Source organism: Melospiza melodia, chromosome 10 (assembly GCF_035770615.1).
Source record: "Melospiza melodia melodia isolate bMelMel2 chromosome 10, bMelMel2.pri, whole genome shotgun sequence".
NCBI lineage: Eukaryota > Metazoa > Chordata > Aves > Passeriformes > Passerellidae > Melospiza > Melospiza melodia.
The window spans coordinates 22,051,311-22,071,304 of record NC_086203.1 but is presented as its reverse complement, the minus strand read 5'-3'; the positions used below and the strand labels follow the sequence as shown (position 1 = coordinate 22,071,304).

General features: G+C 43.7%; 1 protein-coding gene across 6 annotated transcripts in view; it reads right to left on the bottom strand.

The window, feature by feature from the left end:
• Positions 1–19,994, bottom strand: part of PLXNB1 (plexin B1) — a 77,270-nt gene that overhangs the window by 35,453 nt on the left and 21,823 nt on the right. For 5 of the 6 annotated variants that reach the window (XM_063164822.1, XM_063164817.1, XM_063164819.1 and 2 more), the window contains one exon: positions 2,826–3,969. In XM_063164822.1, the coding sequence (XP_063020892.1) occupies positions 2,826–3,959 (1,134 nt within the window). In that variant the 5' untranslated portion in view covers positions 3,960–3,969. Of the gene's footprint in view, positions 1–2,825; positions 3,970–18,959; positions 19,089–19,994 lie in introns of all 6 variants that reach the window. The other variant, XM_063164821.1, reaches the window with a different exon arrangement.

Here is a 19,994-nt window from a genome sequence, read left to right as displayed (position 1 = left end):
CACACTTGGTGTGAGGTTCTGACAAAGTCTGAGGTGGTTATAGCTTTTAATGATTGCTAGTTCTTACCATCCTCTAAACTAGCATTCATTTTTAGTAGTATACATTTTTCTTACCACCTGCCATTTGATTTTTAAACTTCTTCCAACCATCTTCTTGTAACTTAAAGACTCCTATTTCTCCAGCTATCCAATTCCTTTAAGATTTATTAGGAAGCAGGACACTGCCAAAATTCCATGCTCCAAAGCATTAACTGCTTATTTTGAATGGGATTCTAGATATCTTTTGCAACCTTTGTACAAATTCTGGAGCCTAACGACCCCACTACTGGCTGATTTTTCAAAGACTGCTTAAAAAATGTCCACATATAAGTCAGAAATATTTGTAAGCCAGTTATGCTCAGCACTGCTGTTGCCTTTATGCGATGCCAAGGGCAAGTCACCTCACACACAACATTTATCTACCATAAACCAACATGACCTGAGCAAGCTCTCCCAGCACTGGCACAGCCCAGCCGTGGCCTCTCAGGGGCTGTCTGTATAAAGTACTTATATAAATTTACATAGAAGCTCTTTGAATTGCTTGCAATGAATAACATCTTGGCAACGTTGCAGAAAATGCACTTGAGGAATCATCCAGTGTCTTAATGAAATGCAGCAGCTGCTGCTGTGAATTCTGCTGTGGGTATCCTATCTGCACAGGTAGGAAACAACAATAGGACAAGCTATATCTATGCATGAAGAGGACTAAAAACAAAAGGACAAGATACATGCCTTGAAAGCTACACCCACAGAAGACATGCAGCCTTCCCAAGCCTCGTAGAAATGTTTCACACTTCCAATTTATCAAGTCACTAAACAGCATCTACAGAGCCTCCTGCATCTCATAACTAACGAATCTCCAGCAAACTGAACAAATGAACTGGGTCTGAAATTCTTATAAAAACAAGCTGGGTTTTTTTTTCCCCAGTTCAAGAGATTGTATTGAACTGTAAAACTCCATTTTAGCATCCCTTTTTGAACTGAAACCCAGAGGCAGATCTAACTAAGGAAAAGGGCATACCTTATGCGTTAGTTGGTTGGGAGGCAGAAAAATGTGAAATTAATTAGCATTATCCTTACATACAGCACAAGCTGCCACCACTGAAAAGAAGTTAAAACTGTTCCTGCATAAAATGTCCGTTGACAGCTGCTTGCACTCAGCCCTGACTGGAGCAGGCTGGGGCTGGCACAGACCTTTCCATGATGTTGGATACAATGTGAAGGACAAGCGCTGAACGGTGCAGGATCAGGTTTGTTGGGACATTTACATTTCATTGGACACACTTGTTAATAAGACATCACATTATGGTCAGCCCACTCAAGCCAAACCATGCAGCTGGGACCCTGGGATTGTGCACCAGGAATCATAGACAGACTGCCTTTTCCTCCCACCCTGTGCATCCACTGCTCCATTGGATCAATTGGTATAAAGGTACTCTACATCATTTTGAAAGAAGGACTCATCTGCTCATACCTGTTCAATATTTAACCCCCTTAAGCTCCCCTAAAAATCACTTGCCATTCCATGTGGCCTTTCAAAGGACTTACAGGGTATGCCTAAGAAATACAGTGAAATCAGGACATCAAGCTGGGCAGTCTCCTTCTTCCCAACTCTTACATATTCCTACCCTCACACTCATCCTGCTCCAAGTCTGCTCTTTACCCTTCCCTTGTCCCACAAGTACTGTACAGTCAACTTTAGCTAGTGAAAGGAAAACCATAATTTTAAGACTGGTTTTGAACCACACACCCAACCCCAGAAACTTCTAAAGCTCTGTGGTAACACTTTGCTCTTTGCAGCACCAGGCTGGGAAGAGGCAATTCTCTGGACAGCCTGTTCTGTGGAGGGAAGACACAAGATAACACAGTGTTTGCTAAGGACCTGAAATACCCTTGGTGCAAACAGGCTGCTCATGGTCACAGAGCCTCATGCCAGGACACTGCATCCAGGAGAGCACTGCTGCACTGTTTGAATCACTGTCCCTGATTTTGCAGCCAGTGTGGCTGCCAGATGGTGAGAATTCAGGGTCACAGCCACTTTAGGTCACATTTTTATCCTGCAACATCCCATCATGCTTTTGTGACTCAACTTAAAGGATTGTCACCTCTTACAGCTCTGAAGAAAAAGATCCAGCTCAGGAGAAGCTGAGCCCAAAAGTCTGCAGGACTAAAGCAGTCTATAGGAAACTCGTACTTGCACAGAATCACAGAATTATTAAGGTTGGAAGGGACCTCTAGAGACCATCTAGTCCAACCCCTCTGCCAAAGCAGGGTGACTTAAAACCTGCTACACAGGAGCACATCCACGAGGGTTTTGAACGTCTCTTCGTTGACACTTGGTTTTGCTAATGTTCCTTTTTGTTCCTGAGTGCCCTTGCAGGAAGCTGTTGTGAGGTGCACTTCACCATAAGCAACAGGGACCCAGCACACCCCCAAAATTCCCTTCCCAACACACAGGAGCACATACACATGCTCCTCTCCCTCCCTGCAGTACAGGCCAGGAGATGACACAGATAAAGAACGACCTGAACAGCAGCTTCAGTGCCCTTGGCCTGGTATTGCCACAAGACAGGCCTCAGGGCCAGGTCACACCAGATGCTCTTCCCACTGCCACATAGAGTTCCTCTCCCTTTGCAAGGAATCCTGCCCATGTGGGGCACAACAGACTGAGCCCAAAGGCTTTTAACCCAGATTTCAACATCCATCTGTATAAGCAAGACAACTTCAGAAACACAGAGCAACATAGGAACAAGCGGCAGACTGCTCAAAAGCACGAAGCCACTTACCGCTGGCAGCTGGACACAGTTGGAACTGACATCATACTCAATATATGCCACTTCTGTCCCTTCTTCTGACTTCCCATCTCTCATGTAGCAAACATCCCTAGTCCAGTTGGTCAGGCGATCCACCTCCTCCATTGTGTAGACGCAGAGCGCAGACTCCTCGCTCAGTTTCCCAGAGGAAGCCTGCCAGGCAGAGAAAGCTGCGAACAGCACCTCGCCCTCGGTGTCCAGCTGTCCCTGGGCCAGCTCCCTTCCCGGCCGGGTGACATAGGCTGCCTGCAGCAGGCTGTATGTATTGCCTTTGCTCTGGCACAGCAGAGGTAACTCCACGTACGAGTAATAGTGGGAGTCATCCAGGCAGATGCGTGAGATGTAGGTCTTGTACTCGCGCGACTGCGATTTGAGGTCCCGCCGGTAGAAGAGGAAATAGACACTGGAGTGGTAAGTGAAGGATTTAATGAAATGGTGGTTGTACTCTGACAGCCGGCCCACAGCCAGTTTTGCCGTTTCTTCATAGGAGAAAATGGAGTGAGAGTCTGTGGCTTGAACATCCCCTCCGTGGGCCCTGAGATTCCGGGTCGTGATGGGAGGAATTCCTCCTCCCACTCCTCGGCTGGTGTACCCTCGTCCCACAAACAGCAGGGGCACCTCATCCTTCGAGTAGGCGATGAGTCCCACAGTGGTGATGTTGGGATCATTGGCAGCCACGTACTGAGTGTCACCAGGGCTCTCTGGCCGGAAGAGGACGTGGTCGATGGACTCCAGGCTCCTCTTCTCACAGATCCCCTGGTGGACACTGCCACACACGATGAGCTCCTTCTGCACAGTGTTCACCAGCAGTAGCTTGTTGTGATTGTCAGTGTGGTGTGCCTGAGGGCACTCCAGCTTTGAGACTGGTGGGAGGCAATCCTTACTGTCCAGAACTGGCCCAGTCTGAACCATGTTCTCCAACAGCAGGTCAGATGTCAGCTGGAAAAGAAAGTTGGTGGCCCCCAAGTAAATGGTTCCAGATTCCAAGTCCATGGACAGGTGGAGGAATTTTGTAGCATTGCGTGAGAATGTGACATACTGCAGTCCCTGTGGAATTGATGCTCCCAAGAAACAGAGAACAGGAAGGAGGAACGTTCCCAGAGGCATGGTAAACACTCTGCAAGAGAGGAAAGGCTGTTATAACTCCTTGGAGCCAGAAGTAAGATTTATACTCAAAATCCTTCAATAGCACCCACAGCAAGAGGCCTTCAGGAGTATCAGAGATTTAATTCAGTCAGATCCACACCAAGGTGACAGGCACAGCATCCTCAGGAGAAGCTGCAATACTGCAAGTAAATGCAACATTGAAGCTGATCACTACTCTTGTAACATCAGAAAAATCCACATTTAACTTGACTCCTGCACAGCTGAGCTATGGTGATGTATTGGAAGTTCTCCAGGACAGGACCAAATTTCCATAGGAGCCAGCATGTTGCATATGGTATTAATGAGCAACACCACACTAAAACAAACCACTGTCTAAGACAAACACAACCTGCAGGACCATTACTTAAATAAACTATAGCTGAGATCCAATTTGGAGCAAACTTACAAGCTCTTCACTCTGTATTTGATCTAGATATCATAATTAAACCCTCTCTTTGTTATCACTTATGGCTATCAACAGCCTCTTGTGGGTCTAAGGCTGTTCCACCCATGCTTCAGAAGAAACCTTCCCATGCCATCTCTGCCACTGAACATCACCCACCCAAGGAGAGCCTGGGTGCCAGGATTAAGCCTTTGGAATATCAGTCACATCAGCTCCAAGCCTCCCCTCTGGGGCTACCAGTCTGCCCTCAGTTCTGCCAAGCCAGACCCTGTGGGATCCCATCTTCCTGGGAACTTACACAGCACATCCAGGTGAGGGGAGATCAGCTGTACCTGTTCACCTGTTACTGCTCTATCTGGGATAGAAGTCTCATACTGACACTCATTTCTCCACAGCACTTCTCCCAGTACTGTGAAAGGTGATTTAAACATGCCTGCTTTGTGGACAAGGCTCCATTCCTTCCCATGTCTCAAACTGCAAGCAAGTCCAGGGTAGATGTTGGACAGACCCAGGGAATCACCAGACCTGTTCAGCTCCTCTCCAGAGAATATTTAGACCAACTCCTTTTGAAACCTACTGTGATCCACTCAAGCCATGCCATGGATGGGAACAACTGCTCTGGACAAGATGGGGATCCCCACAGCCTGGTGGAAATGTGGTAATAAGTACCTGCAGCATTTAGATTAACACTTTCCCCATGGAGAAAGGGAAACAGCTGCAAGTACTCAATAATTTACTATGAGTACCAACTCATTTAAATTGAGAAGTAGGTGGTGATGCAGCTGTGAATCTATTTCCTTGCAGCCCTCCCTCCCTCTTGCAGGCAGGGTATCAAAGCTGCACAGAGCTGCACAGCTGCCAAGCTGGGTCAGAGGCTCCGTGGAGCTGATGAGTACAGTATCTCCTCCAGAACTGCCCTGTAATCTGCTGGGCTCATTTTGGCAACTCAGCTCCTCAGGGGTGATATTAATTTTGTAGTTAAAGTTCAGAAAACTATCATCACTCCCCTCTTAGGGCATCAGACCTCTTGGGTCTTCCTCATAAGCTCGAAGTGATTTAGCTCAGAAGTGCTTAAATCAGAGAGGCAGAAAAAGATCTGCAGCATTTCAAGAGTAAACTACTCCAGCATTTACTGTAGGACTTAACCAATTTAGGCCACAAACTTCTCAACCCATAAACTGTGTCTTACACTCATTCTATACAATGTCCAGCACACAATGTGCAGAAAACACAGTAGCAATGCTGAGAACAACAGCTGTAAGACTCTGGATTCATCTTCTACTCCCCTGCTATTGCAGAAAAAAACCCAGAAGTCTGCTTTCCAGCTCCTTTGTCAGTAAAACTGGCATCTTTGCTCTACCTAAAGACCAGTTGAGAGGATTAGTTTACTTGTGAAATCCAGCGGATGGAAGGTATTACAAAAAGAACACTTTATTAAATATAGGCTTTGTGAAGCTCTGGAAAAGCTCCACTTCACACGGTTCTTGTAGGTAAGTAGGCAGCACTGTCAGGATATGGCCAGGCACAGGAATGCTGGCTCTGGGCTGGCAGCTTTCCCCCAGAGCACACAGCCACTGATTCACACCGCACCAGCGTCGTGTTTAGGCTACGTGCACACTGGGGCTTTTGTTTGCCCTGATAATGGACACTTAGTGCTTTCTGCTTCAGAGCTATGAACACACTCTGCTTCACCCAGACTGGCAAACAGCCCTGAACTACCCTAGGAGTCTCTTTTCCAGAGTGGTAAGCGAGTGCATTGTAGCACCTGAGAGAAACCCTCACCGTGTGGGAGACGCTATGTGGGAAAACCCAGCAAGAAGATACACACAGACTGAGGGAAGGAGATCTAATTTGATTCTATCCCCTCAGGTTTAGATCAGCAGAAAAGATCTTGCTCCAACTCCAACATGACAGTTATTTTTAATGTTTTTTCATCATTTCTGTTGGAGAGAACTTGATTTAAGAAACCCCCTAACCACACAACTGTCTCTATACCTCTGCACTGCCATCATGCAGATGTCATGATGGCTTGTACGACTGTCTGGAGTCTCCTCAGTTTCAAAGCTGAAAATGCCTGCAAACAAAGCAATAGGCTGATGGCCACCCAACAGCAGGAGCTTGACTATGTTGTGAACAGCAACAATGACAAGGAGAAGAGAATCTTTGATCTGGAAGCAGCTGAGAATCACAAGACGTCATTATAGCTACACCACTCTGAGGAATCTGTAATTTTCTTTTAGCTAATGCAACCTTCCTCTGCCAGCACTTACAAAGTAAAATGGGCATGTGTCTCCAGGATTTATGGATTCTGAAACAGTGGCTTTCTGGCTAGAGGTTATGCCTACAAGCTGCACGACTCTGCCCTGTGTCCCACAGAGCCCCGTTGGCAACTGCCAGGGCAGAACTAACCATTACTTCAGCTCACATGACACAACTCCAGCAACATGGATCTTGTTACAAGCTCATTGATCTGTATTTGAACCTACTCCAAATGCTTCACTGAAAGCATTTTACCTATTGGAGCACCTGTACTGGAAAGAGGTTGGAAAATAAACTAGTCCTTCATTCCAGCAGACCATAATCAGATCTTGCTGTGGTCAAGGCTCTAACATATAGCTACTCTTCTTTCAGTCACCAATACTCCCCTGGAAGTCACTTTGTGAAGAGCTAGTCCTTAAAAGTGATTCAGATAAGAAACTACTGTCTGGTCCTCATGACTCTGTGAGAACAGAGAAAACAAAACAGAATGGTAGTACAGCATGTTCTGCAGGCTGGTTCTAATCACCCTGCACAATGGATAAACACTGAATATAGTGCTCTTTGTTGCTCTTTGCTACAAAGACCCATTAGCAAATGAACTTGTATTTATTGCTAGGTGAGCAAACATACATTAGCAATGAGCATGGCTGTCTAGCTATCAGTAGCGAGAAGCATTTGCACCCTACATGAGAATAGAGAGGGAGAAAAAGCCAGCAGTGTGTTTTGATTCCATTTTCCAAGTTGTTTCTCAAGCACAGCCATCACTGTCTTTTTTATGCTTGCCTTTCAGTTAAGCCCATGACAACCTCTCTGGGAGGACAGGAAGGAGGAGGATAACCTACATTTAAGTCTGATGGTTTCATGACAGGCTACACTACAGAGCTCTTTATGGATTTACTGAACCGTTCTGCTTCCTGTGCTCACTGCTAGTGTATAACACAGCTGTTGTAGACAGATTGCACTAAAAGTGTGTAGCCTTTAATTAATTCTGAATGCAATTGCCAAGGTTTAAAGATTCATTTTAAATATTCCATTTTTTTGATGAATTCCGGTTAAACACGAAAATGTTCCAGACAATACTCTGAAAATTGCCTCTAACTCACCGTAAAATATTAATATCCAAATAATACTGCTGAGTTTTATTTATTTAATCTGGATCACAACAGAAGGGCTGGAGGATTAGTCAGTTCTGCCACAGAATATTTATATCACAACCACGTAACAACAACTAGTAACATTAAAGCAAAGGCACTATTGTGTTACTTAAAATTTGAAGTAAGACTGTGTTTTCTGTAGCACTATTTTTACCTCTCTGACCTCACGTATCCCTCTGAGAAACTTTGCTTATTTAATAAAGAAACAAACCCAGAACTCATTTGGGCAAATTTTAACAGCATATCAACACACAGAGATTATTCCAATCCTCCCAGATAATTTCCCTAATACCACATTCTGTCCTCCAAACATAGAGAGGTCAGTTATGTTCCAACTTCTAGGCTAGATTTTATACTCACCACCAAACCCAGCAAAATCAGCCTTGGGAAAAAATAGGTCTCTGAAATCTGCACCTGCAATTTCCACCTTATCTTTTTCAGAGCCAACCCACAGTGTGAGCACTAAAAGATTTAAAAATTAAAAGCACCATTTTCCAGCTGCACGACGACCCTTGTGCTCCAGCACATTCAAATGGCCCAGCAGCAGGAACTCAACCACTGCTATGTTTTCTGCACAAAAGCCCTGAATTACAGCCCCCTTCTAAGCTTCATATGCTCAACAGAGACTTGCTGTTTTCTGCTGTGAAAGATGGCATTCCCATTAAGTAAATAAATCTTCTTTGAGTCTTATTTACTACTACCAGGGCAGTTCCCTGCTCTGTTGTTTAAGAAGACTTGCAGCAAAAAGCATCAGCAGAGATGAACACAAACCACTGTTTTCCAAGTAAAATTGACCCCAAGGAGAATCCCAAGTTCAAGCAATCCTGTCAGAGCAGGACTGGCACAGACAAGGGAGCTCTGTTATACCAGATGTGAATAACACCAAAGATGAGGTCAAAATAACTTATTAAAATACCTCAAACCCTTAAAGACAGCATCAAATATAAAAGGGCAAGGTAGCAGAAATTCTGTACTACAGAATTAATAGCATTCTTGGATAAATACTTGGGAAAATTATGTTTTCTAAATCTTTGATAGTTATTGCTGAACATTACAAGGTAATCTTTCTGGATGGTGATTGAAGTCATACTGAAAGAATGTTTCACAAAATATTGTCAACTATGTGATAACTTCAATAATGCTCCTGCACTGCTCTTTGGAAAAACTGCAGAAAGTGCTTCTACCTCTCTGGGACTACTTAAATATTAATTTCAGCTGTACTGGAATTAACTGATGATAGTGAATAGGTATTTCCTCTAAACAGCTCTAGCACAACCAAACTTCATCCTTTCACTGATGAAAATGTGTTATAAACACTAAGCTTCCAGTACAACTAGCTCATGAAGTGTTAATGATTAATACAATGTTAAATAGTGAAATTTTTACAAACCAAGACCGACTACATAAACATTTACAAGGAATATAAAGTAACCTCAAGATGCTTACTGTTGAAGAAGCTTTCTTCACATATACACTATCATTGCAAATCAAGGATTGACTTTTCCACTTCACCATCCTCTCAAACACTAACTCAATTTGAACTCAAGACCATGTTGCATGTGCATTTTTAAAAGGGAAAATCAAGCCAGCTGGTGGTTTCACAGCATCTTAACACAACCAAAAGATAATGTTCTGCTGGTGTTACACATTTGAAGATTAAAGTCCTTTAGGATCTGCTCCAACTTTCTGTGCAATCAAAAGAAAACCAGTGAACATCCCTTCTAGCCCATGAGCTCCTGACTAAAGTCTCCTCATGATACCAGGATTTTTCCTTAGGGCTCCTAAGTTATAGAAGCTACCACCTTAACCCAGCAAGCTGATGCCTGAGGGCTCTCCACCCCAAGTAAAATGCCTTCTCATATTGTCTAACTTGTCACAAAATCTTCCAACTCAAAGAAGCTTCTAGTCACTTTTTGTATGAACGGTTTGAAAACTAATCCTCCTTCTTAATCCTCCTTGGGCAAGAAGATAAAGACAGCTATTCTAAGTCTGACAGAGGTCCACCTACACAGAAACCCTAGCTGCAGCAGCAGACAATAATAGATGCCTAAGAAGTAGACGAAGGGCAGACAAGCATAATGCAATCCTTCCCTTCCACATCCTGCCAGCTTTGAGCTTTCCCAAATCACAGATTGAGCCACGTGTAATCCTTTGGATGGATACATTAAGTGGTCTGAGCTTCTTCAGGCAGAAAGACTTAATTTCCCTAGTAGCTCTCTGATCTCATCCCAATTTGTCAACACCCTACTTTTTTAGCTACCTGACCTGGATAAGCATTTTCTTTTGACAGGACCTGACCTGGACAGGCCACTCCTTTGGCTGACACTGCACTCAAATGTTATTTTACCCAGTTTGAACCCACCAGTCCTCCATTTACCCACAAAAGATCCCCTTGATCTTCTAGCTGCCACATCACATGTTACATTTGCATCAGTGACTTAACTTTCAATTAGAGGAAAAAGAAACCTAGTTAGGAAAAATATATCCCATTCTATTAGAGTATATCCAAAGAGCCTAGACAGGTTTACAGCATTAATAAAACCCTGTAAGGAAAGCAGGGCTCACTGAAGTTAGCCATCCAATTGGCTCTGCTGAGCAAATTCTCTGTTTCTATGATAATCTACATAAATCTAAGCCCATCACTCCATATAAAAACAAATTTGCTTGCATGAGTTCAGGAAGCCAGTTAGCCAGTTGTTGCCCAAAATATAGATGAATATGTGGAGCACAGAGAAACCTCTCCAGTACTCAGGAAATTCCAAGAGCAGATTTCTCATTTCTGTTTAACTGAGACCCAAGAGACAATTTTTAATCTGGTTAATATTAACTAAACTGATCTTAAAAGAACTGTCAGCTAAGACTCTTGAAAAAAAAAAAGTTAACCTATTGTGGAAACAAAGTCACTGTCCCTATCATGATTTAGTAAGTAATTAAAAGACAGGTGTTTCCCTGTCAGATATGAATTATCAGTGAGATCTGCCAAGAACTTACTCTGCAATCTGCACTGTTCAGTATGTACATATTCTTTTGAGAAGAGGAATATGTCTAGAAGTGGCAAATTTTATTATTAAAAAAAAAAGTAATCACAATCAAATTCAAAGACTGTAAAAAATAAAACTCATGCACTTAAAAGTAACTACACAATATCTTAGAATGTCAATACCAAAACCAACAAAAAATATTCTAAGTACATAAACACAACAGGATCAAAACTAGCTGTTATCACTCAGAAAAACTTTGAAAACTTAATAGGTCAGTCCAGTATTGAGTATCAAGCAAAAAGGCAAATATGGCCTGTAGGGTACTGAGGAAAGAAAACACATATCCCCATTATGCTGTCAAATGCTGAAGGCAGTTCTGATTCCCACATCTGAAAAAGGAGACAATAACAAAAGGGACAACAAAGATGACCAAAAGCATGGAGCAGCTTCCATATAAGGAGTGACTGAGCAGAGCAGGACTTTGGACAGACAAAGAAACAACCAGGGGGAAGATAAGGAAAAGTCAAGAGGTCTGAAACATGACAGTGTCAAGATGGAAAACATGGGGTTATTGATGGAATTACATGGTTATATTGCCATATTTTACAACACAGAAACAAGAGAGCACTCACCAAAGTTACAGACAACTTTCCTAATTCAGCTCAGGGACATTGTCGCTGGATGTAGAATATTTCAAATAACATTTAAGATGCATAATTAAATTGTAGAGCTCACTGCTGTAGGATGTCATGGAGACCAGAAACATAAACAAGAGAGAAAAGAGATTATATAAATTCATGGAGAATAGATATAGTTGAGATGAGATGATGAGATAGAACTCCTCATGCCAAGCAGGGCCCTAAACTGATGATGGTCATAAGCTGGGAGGCAAATGGAGGTGGGGAAAAATTAAAAAAAAACAAACCCTACAACAAACCCACCACATTATACATGCCCTGTTTCTTACAATCCTCATTAAGCATCTGCCTCTGGATCTTGTCAAAGGCAGAACACTGAGCTACACAGAGCTTTGCAATTTGCCCCAGGATGATATTCTATTTAAACTTCTATTTTATGGTACATTTATAGACTTTATTTATTTTTAAATATTAAAAATGTACTCCAGCCCTGCCTAATCACATATTTAGAAGGCTGGAAGCCTAACCTCCCTGGCTGTTTCTGAAGGCAGTATCTCTCATGTTAACATTCAGATACCATCTAACTGAATCCTGACAGTGCAACACAAAAGTTAATGCACACCATGGGAAAGCAAACCCAGGGAGGGCCAGAGCCACAGAGCACAGAAGTGGCAGATCCAAGTTGAGTGCACCCACAGTCCCTCCTTCAGGAACAGCTCTTCCCTGTCTGCCAGCATTTGATGGAAACTCCTCATCAGAGGGAACACAGCGGATCCGTGTGTGCCGTCAGAACAGCCGAGCCTTGGGCAGAACCACGGCTGCTAAAAGTAGGTCAGGACCATCCGTTCTAAGCAGGGAGAAAGGAAAGCTGGAGCACACCAGACTGTTTGGCCAGGTATTACAGAAAACCTTCATCTGGGATTTCATCACTACTTCAAACACATGTGATTCATATTTTACCAACCTCCACCTCAAACAAGGCACACCTTCCCAACCACACTGCCCTCCCTGTCATTAGGGGCACCTCTCCCAGCCTCAGCCAGGATCCTCCTGTTCTCAGCTTTGCCTCCACCAGCTACAAAAGCCAGAATCCTGCTCTGCCAGAGCTGTTTGTGCCAATTTCTATAAAGCAGCAATGTCCAGCTGCTTCATCCACAAACAGCCAGGACAGCACACGATCTCCACATAATCCCTTCTGCCTTAGAGTCTGTTTTCCTTGGCAGGATGCCCTGCAGAAGGGAGAGAGATCTCTGCAACCAGCACATGCTTCCCAGAGGACAGGACCGTGACCCCTAACCAAGCTCTCACAGAGGCAAAGGCCACACCCCCAAGGCAAGTTCTTTGGGATCCAGCCTGGCCTTGGAGTAACCCAGCAAGAGAGGAGAGAAGCCTCAAACATCCTCTGAAACTCCTGTGAAAAAGCACCAGTCCTACACTTTCACTCCAAGAGGAAAATCCATGGTCTCCATGCCAGCATCAGCCCTGCAGGTTTGCACAGTGGAAGGGAGAACAGGCTCACCACAGAAGGAGTTCATGCCAGCAGTGGTACAGACCACAGGCAGACACGCAAGGACCACATCCCGAGCTCCACCATCCAGGTGTCAAGATGCAAATAAGAAATGTTAAGCACTATAGCCTGTCTTGAATAAATCATTTGCTCTGAAGACATTGAGCAGAGCAAGGTGCTCTGTTAAAAACATTTTCTTGACACCCTTAAGTCTCAGATTTAGTACCACAATCAATCTATAAAGAACTAATATGCCCTGGGTGGGCAGGAAGAATTCTTCTTGGTGTTTTCCTTAATTTAAAATAAAATTCATTTTTCTGCCCTCCCCTCATCTTCTGGAGAACCATACATCCTGACAGCAATTTGACAGTCTTCCCCTCTCACTCCAAGAGTGTCAGCAGTTCTGGCTGTAGCCATGAATACAGGCAGCAACATGCAAATACATTTAATGCAATGCAGCCACATGAGTAGTACCTATCCCCTCCCACCCAGAAGAGACAGCAGAATAAACAGAACTCCACATCACTACCACAATCTGCTTGTGGTTTGCCTTCAGACCAAGATGAGGTATATTCTACCTTGTATTACTCAAGTTATGTTAAAGCATTATCAGAAATGACGCTTTGATCAATTATCTGCCATGAATTAGTGCCTCAGCCTGCAAGGTTCTCAGTCATCAGCTGTGAACTACCAGTCTCAATAGTCTGGCAATTAGGTTACACAGGTCTGTTAGATAATGATCCAAACTGAGGTGACCAGACATTTTCTTCCACCTCGCGAAGCCAATGCCAAGGCTTTCATAAAGCCAGTAACAGATAACAACACACCATGCTGTTCAAAAAGCCTGGGGACCTTCCCAAGCTTGGGAAGCTTCACACCTACATAACACATCTAAGGAACAACAGCTCTCACCACACAAGTGCAGAAGCCTGAACAGGTTGGGAGCAGACCTGAGGGCCAGGATCAACTTCACCCCAGTCACAACAGCTCTGAACAAAGACTGTCCCATGCAGGCTGGATATTCAGTGCTTTCAGATGGAGTCCAACATGGAATGGTGGCCCAGGGACCATCCATGAAGGGCATTCAAGGTGCACATGGCTGAGGAGTCACAGGCTGGCAGCAGCCATGCAGCCTTATTCTTCTACTGCACAGCCACAGCCCTCCATGCCACACATGGCCCACACTTGGAAGTTCTTGTTTCAAAGACAAAATTCAGAGCACCAGACTGCATATAGAGAGGGGTGAGAGAACTATTGCTGGGCACAAACCATCAGGCAATGCTCTTCCTTCATACCACAGTGGGTTCACAGCCTGAGGAGTGAAAATAAGCAACAGTAAAATTAAGTGGCAAAGGAAGCAGAAGCTGGGACCCCGCAAGATTTGGTACTTGGAGAAATAAACCATGCAGAACAAGAGTTCTCCAGTTATTTTAGCCACATCTTATCTAGGACAAGGAATTGTATAACAAGAAAAAATTCCCAATATGAAATTTTATACCTTCAAGTGGCTTTACAAACACAAGTTTCTGTTCACTCAGATTAAGGAGATTCTAATTTTTACTGGCAAAATATTTGAGCTCCTGGTTCAGGGCTGAGAAAACTTCTTTGGTGCTGTCCTAGAGGCACAAAGGTTCAGAACCAGCTACCTGCTCATGAGAGCCATGAATTTTAAAGACTTCTGGTTGAGACTGTTCTTCATCTGGTTTGCTACCCTCCCACCTGCTCAGTCTGACAGCCACTGGCTGAGCAGGACTGACTGGCTCATCCTTTCCCCTTTCAGAGAAGCCCAGACCTTCACCCTAGGGCTGCAGAGATGCACTAAACAGGTCTGCAGCGCCAATCTGAAATGCAAACTGCTATGAGCAGGAACTGCAGCCAGTATAACTGGCTGACTGTTGGCATTTCAAGACCATGGTGCCTGCCAGGGTCACCCCTGGGCAAAAAAGTGCCCAGGAGACAGGAAAACCAGATTTACAGTAGTTGGTCAGGAACAGCACTGAGTTCTACAGCTGAGTGGCTGCTCCTCTGCTAGAAGGAACAGCTAGACAGAACAGAGAGGAAGGAAACAAGGGAGAAGGATGCACATCTGTGCTAGAAGGATAAACCATAGCCTGTGGTCATCACAGTTCTGTTTGCAGACTGTCCCAGTTCCAGGCAGCCCTCCTCTGTCATTTTAAGCTGTGTACTCCACACACATGGCAGGGACTGTGCCTTCCTCTGGGAAAGGAAACAGTTTACTCTGCCATGCACAGATAACTAATCAAAACCCCACAAAAGTGTGGCTCAGACAGCACTTTTCAGACTTATACATGGACTAAACGGAATAATCAGCCACTGAATGTCAACCCTGGAGTCCATGGTGGGGCTGACACAAATTTAGCCTCATGAAAAAGTTTTAGTTTAAATCTTCTCAGGGCTTAGTGGGAAATACACTAGTTAAAATCATGGATCAGCTAGGAATAGAAAAGATCATACTGGCTAAAGATGGGTTCAAACTAAAACTAATCTGGACAGACTAACTGGAGAAGGGCAGACAGGTCCAGCACACACAGGAGCAAGCTGAGAGAGAATCACTGCTTGAGCCAAGCTACTGATGAAAACAATAATTGAGAAACTGAGAACAAACCAGGAAAAATACTCCATAAATGGGGTAACAACTGAGCACATTGCTACTCTGCAATGATGAGACTTAGGGTTTGGGATAGAAACTTCTTCCCACATCAGAGTTGACTAAATCAAGATAAAGGGGGAGCAATCAACAGGAAAGGAACTTCAGTCCCCTCCACCTGCATTCTCCCTCAGCCCCAGGTCTGTCTGTAATCTGAGCACCCAACTCCTCAGCCACCCCATGGAGTAATGTTCACTAGAGAACACGATATGCACACAAGATTGCTTCTGTGTCCTTGGAGAGGGGCTGTAGCTTCCCAAAACACACCAACTCAGTTTTCAGTCACAAGAGCTGTCTCCAAGAATACACAGCACCGCAGTTCCGCTACTGGTCAGCTCTGCAGAGCTGCTCCCCAGGGATCACAGCAGCAAAATCAGTCAACAAAGAGTTTCAAACCCCCCACTCCCAAAACTCAAAACAGCAGAGACCATGTCTCTAGAGACAAAATAACAGATAGCCTGACGTTGTTCTCTTCCTTCTGAATTAAAAGTTCAAAGGAACAAGTAGGGCTGTTCTGTACTGTGCCCTCTGAACATTTGGGTAAGCATCTAAAACCAACTGCAAGAGCTGGCTTTCAAGGGTGAAGCATCTAGAAGTGAGCCCTGTTTCTGAGTTATTTTTAAATGTTTAGACAGGACTTAAAATAGGACCAGTGTTTTGAGTACTTCTGAAGAGTATGAACCTCACGTAGGCCATGACATTTTTAGTTTGAAAAGGCTTTGGAACAGAGGTTTTACTGTTCATGCATCAGCTTATCACCCATTTTAGCTCAAATGAAGTTAGAGTCCATTACAAAGCAAGAAACACCCTTTCAAAGGAGGGAAGTTAACACAAATAAGATGTAGGCTATCAGCAGACAGGCAGCCTCTGTATCTCAATAAAACCTACTATCCCATAATAGCAGGAAGAGCATTCGCCACAGAGAAAAGGGGAAAGTCAGCTTCTCTGCTTACAATATTCATCTTCACACCACTTTTCCTACCTGTGTAATTCCTAGACATACTCTCTGCCTCTCTTCAAATTCAAGTCAACAGCCTGCAGACTCCAGCAGCCCAAGGCAGTGCCTTCAGCAAGCAAGAGGTGCATGCTGTACATCACCAGCAGCACAGAACCAACCCAGAACACCAGCTGTGCCACTCCCTTTTTTTTTACAAGTTTTATTAGCATCCCCCCTCTCACCCATGCTGACAAACCAGGCTGCATTTGTCTGGCTCTGGCCTGAAACATCAGACTGAAGCAAGCTCATAGAAGCACTTCACCTCCCTGAATACTCTCCCAAGCTTCAACAATGAGCAGCTCAGGGACTTCCTGGGATTAAGGTGGTTTCTCTGCATTAAGTAACCTTCAACAGCTCCCTCTTCTACAGACCTGCCCCATGTCCTCACATACACACAGATATTTGGCATTCACAACGTCCTGTGGCAAGAAGCTTCCCAGGTTAACTGCACACATCAAGGACTAAGTTGTCACTTGGTTTTAAGTTTACTCCATGCAACCTGTTCATACTTCTAATGGAAAAGAAAAAAAAAAAAAGGCTCCTCCCCCTCTAAACTTTCCAGGTGATTCAGGAATTGAAGATAATTGTCATTTATTGTTTTTCAGGTGGAAGAATCCTGACTTATTCTGTCATGCTTTGTATGGAAGGTAACACTCACCTCTGTTCACTATTGCTGCTGTTCCATTTCTAAAAACTGAAGATAACTCTATTAAGATGGCAATGGTTTTCCTAAAGCTGTAGAAAACTCAGCTTCCATAAGAGCTGGAGGAACTAGTGTGATGGTTATCCAATACAGCAGGGATTCCCCACTTCTGTAGTGAATTGCCCACCTGGTAGCTCTCTGTTAAAATACTCAGTCTAACTCCTTAAACTGAGTTTGTTCAAAAGTAAGTTTACTTTCAAGCCACAGAATTCAGCTGCATCCTTCTTCCACCAGAACATGGAGTATTTTTAAAAAACTTTCTCTCCCTGTTACTTCTTTGAAAATACAAATTATCTTATGGTTGAATCAGCCCGCCCTGATGAAGGGTGGATCCCTCACAAGATCGTGTGCCAGAGCTTTATTCTGTCATGCATTCTTCATGAACATTTAAATCCAGCAGTTTTTCCTCAAGTATGGGCCCAGTGTTTATAGATTTCCTGATGCTACACAGAACAGTATTCTTACCAGACCTTGTTCTCCTGCAAAGTCATATAAGAATATCTGGGTTTGGAGACTGTGTGTATTGTGACTCCCAAAATTCCTGAGTGATTTCTTTCACAAATGCACTAATTGCTTCCCACATTGTTTATGAGATCTAGAAGTTTGTTAATAATACATGCTTAGCTGACTAAGCAACCTAAACTTTCCTGTCAGGCTGAAATAACTTTCCTGGCTTCACTCTTTCCTTTGCCAGTTTTACTATTAAGAGTCAAATAAGTGTTTTTCAAAGATGCAGATATGTAGAAGTATAACTGGAATTAAAAAATGATAAACAGGGCCATTAAAACCCAACAGAACAATATATTACCTAGCGTTGCAATACTCAGTGCTAACAGCTTATTAAAAATATAAACCTATCCCACAATTTAGGGTTTTGAACCACACTCTGAGGGTTTGGAAGGAACACCTCACCCCACAAATGGCCCATAGCTGAGCCTGATAAAAACAAAGAACTCTTCTCCCAAGGTCCTATGAGCACCTGAGGTGTTTTCAGAGGCAAAGGTGAATGTTTCTCCTGAAGAACTCTTCCCTTGCACACAGCACTGCTGTTGTGTTTATTCTTAAAAACTGGTGGTGCACAGAAAATAGGGCAGAAAAGCAGTCCCTGAACTGCTTAAAAGGGAGGGGAGGGAAGAGGAGGGAACAAGTAACACTCTCCTAGGTAACACCAAGTCGCTACTCTGGCTGCACAGGAATGAAGCTGAGCGCGACTCAGATAATAACCGTAACTCACATTTCAGAAGTTAGTTTGTTCAGACATGATCTTTCACACTTCAAGGTACTAAAAAGCATGTCCTCTAGTGCACTTCTGCTGGAGCATTTTTCAATAGGATCTGGACAGAATCACCTCAGTAATCTCAAAGAATACAACAACACACAGTCCTCTGGCCTCCTTACAATCTTGTATTTTTTTATGTACCCTGAAAGCATGGATCCAGAAGAGACTGGCCTGAATTCAAGTCATCTCAAGTACTTACTCATTCCCTATTTCATACTGCTTTGAGTTAATAGTTTTACTGGAACCACCCAGAGCAATGCAAAGCTGAGGCAACCAGACTCTCCAATCTGTGTACATTTGTTATATGTATTCAGCATTTATTCTTGGATGCATGGATTAAAAGAGATTTTCTGCAAACTTGCTCTTTATTACCTAAGAGTTCCATCCAGGTCTACTACCAAATTTTCAGGTTGCACTCCAGAGAGGTCTGGGCTGGGGGTTGCTGTCTCATTTTGTTCATTGCTTTTATTTCTGCTGATTTCATTTCTCCTGATGTTAGACCTGCAAATCCAACAAGCAGAAATCCTTCAGATGAAGGGCTCCTGTACTCCCAGTGCTCTAACATGATACTCATCTCTCCAGTGCAAAAGTCAGTGACTCATCTGCATCAGCTCCTAGTATCCAGGTGCCAGGGTTTCACTTCCCAGACAGAGGTTCATGCAGATTTGCAGATCTCCAGCATCTCATTCAGTCTGGGATCTCTGGTGTACCACCCTACATTTGATATTCAAATTCGCATATTCAAATTGCATGTATTCACCTACAAAGTGCTTCACCAGGCAAACTGACAGCAGAGGTGTAACTATCCTGTTTAATAGGAAGCAGCCTGAAAGAATTCAGTTTCAGGGAGACATTTCTTCAAGGGTCTATAGCTGTCAACACCACAAAGCTCAGCCAGCACAGAGCAGCTCATCACACTCCATGGTGATTGACAGACAGAGATGAACATCACTCCTGCTCCAGGAGTTGTCTTCAGATTTGGCAACACTCACTGGCCCATTTCTACTTATAGATCACCATCAGAAACTCATGGTTTTGTTTTGGTTTTTTCGGTTTTTTCGCTTTGTTTCTGTTTATAGGTTAAATTAACTCACTTCTACAGAAAATTCAAAGTTTAAAAGTTAGTTTTTATATTTCAAGTGCAGCACCAGAGGTGCCAAGAAGACTTGCAAAAGGTGTGCCGTGGCCCGACTTTGGTAGCATTGCAACCCACAATTCCCAATCACACTCTCAAGAAAGTTGGGGTGAAAGAGGAAAAAATGACAAGCAAATAGGCAACCTCTGGAGTAAATACATGTGCTTACAGCAGAACTCTACAGAACAGAGCTTGTGTTGAAGAGATGTCCTTTATCCTTCACGGGATTTAGGCAGGATTTCGCTGCATAAAGAGAATGTTCCGTTTGCAAA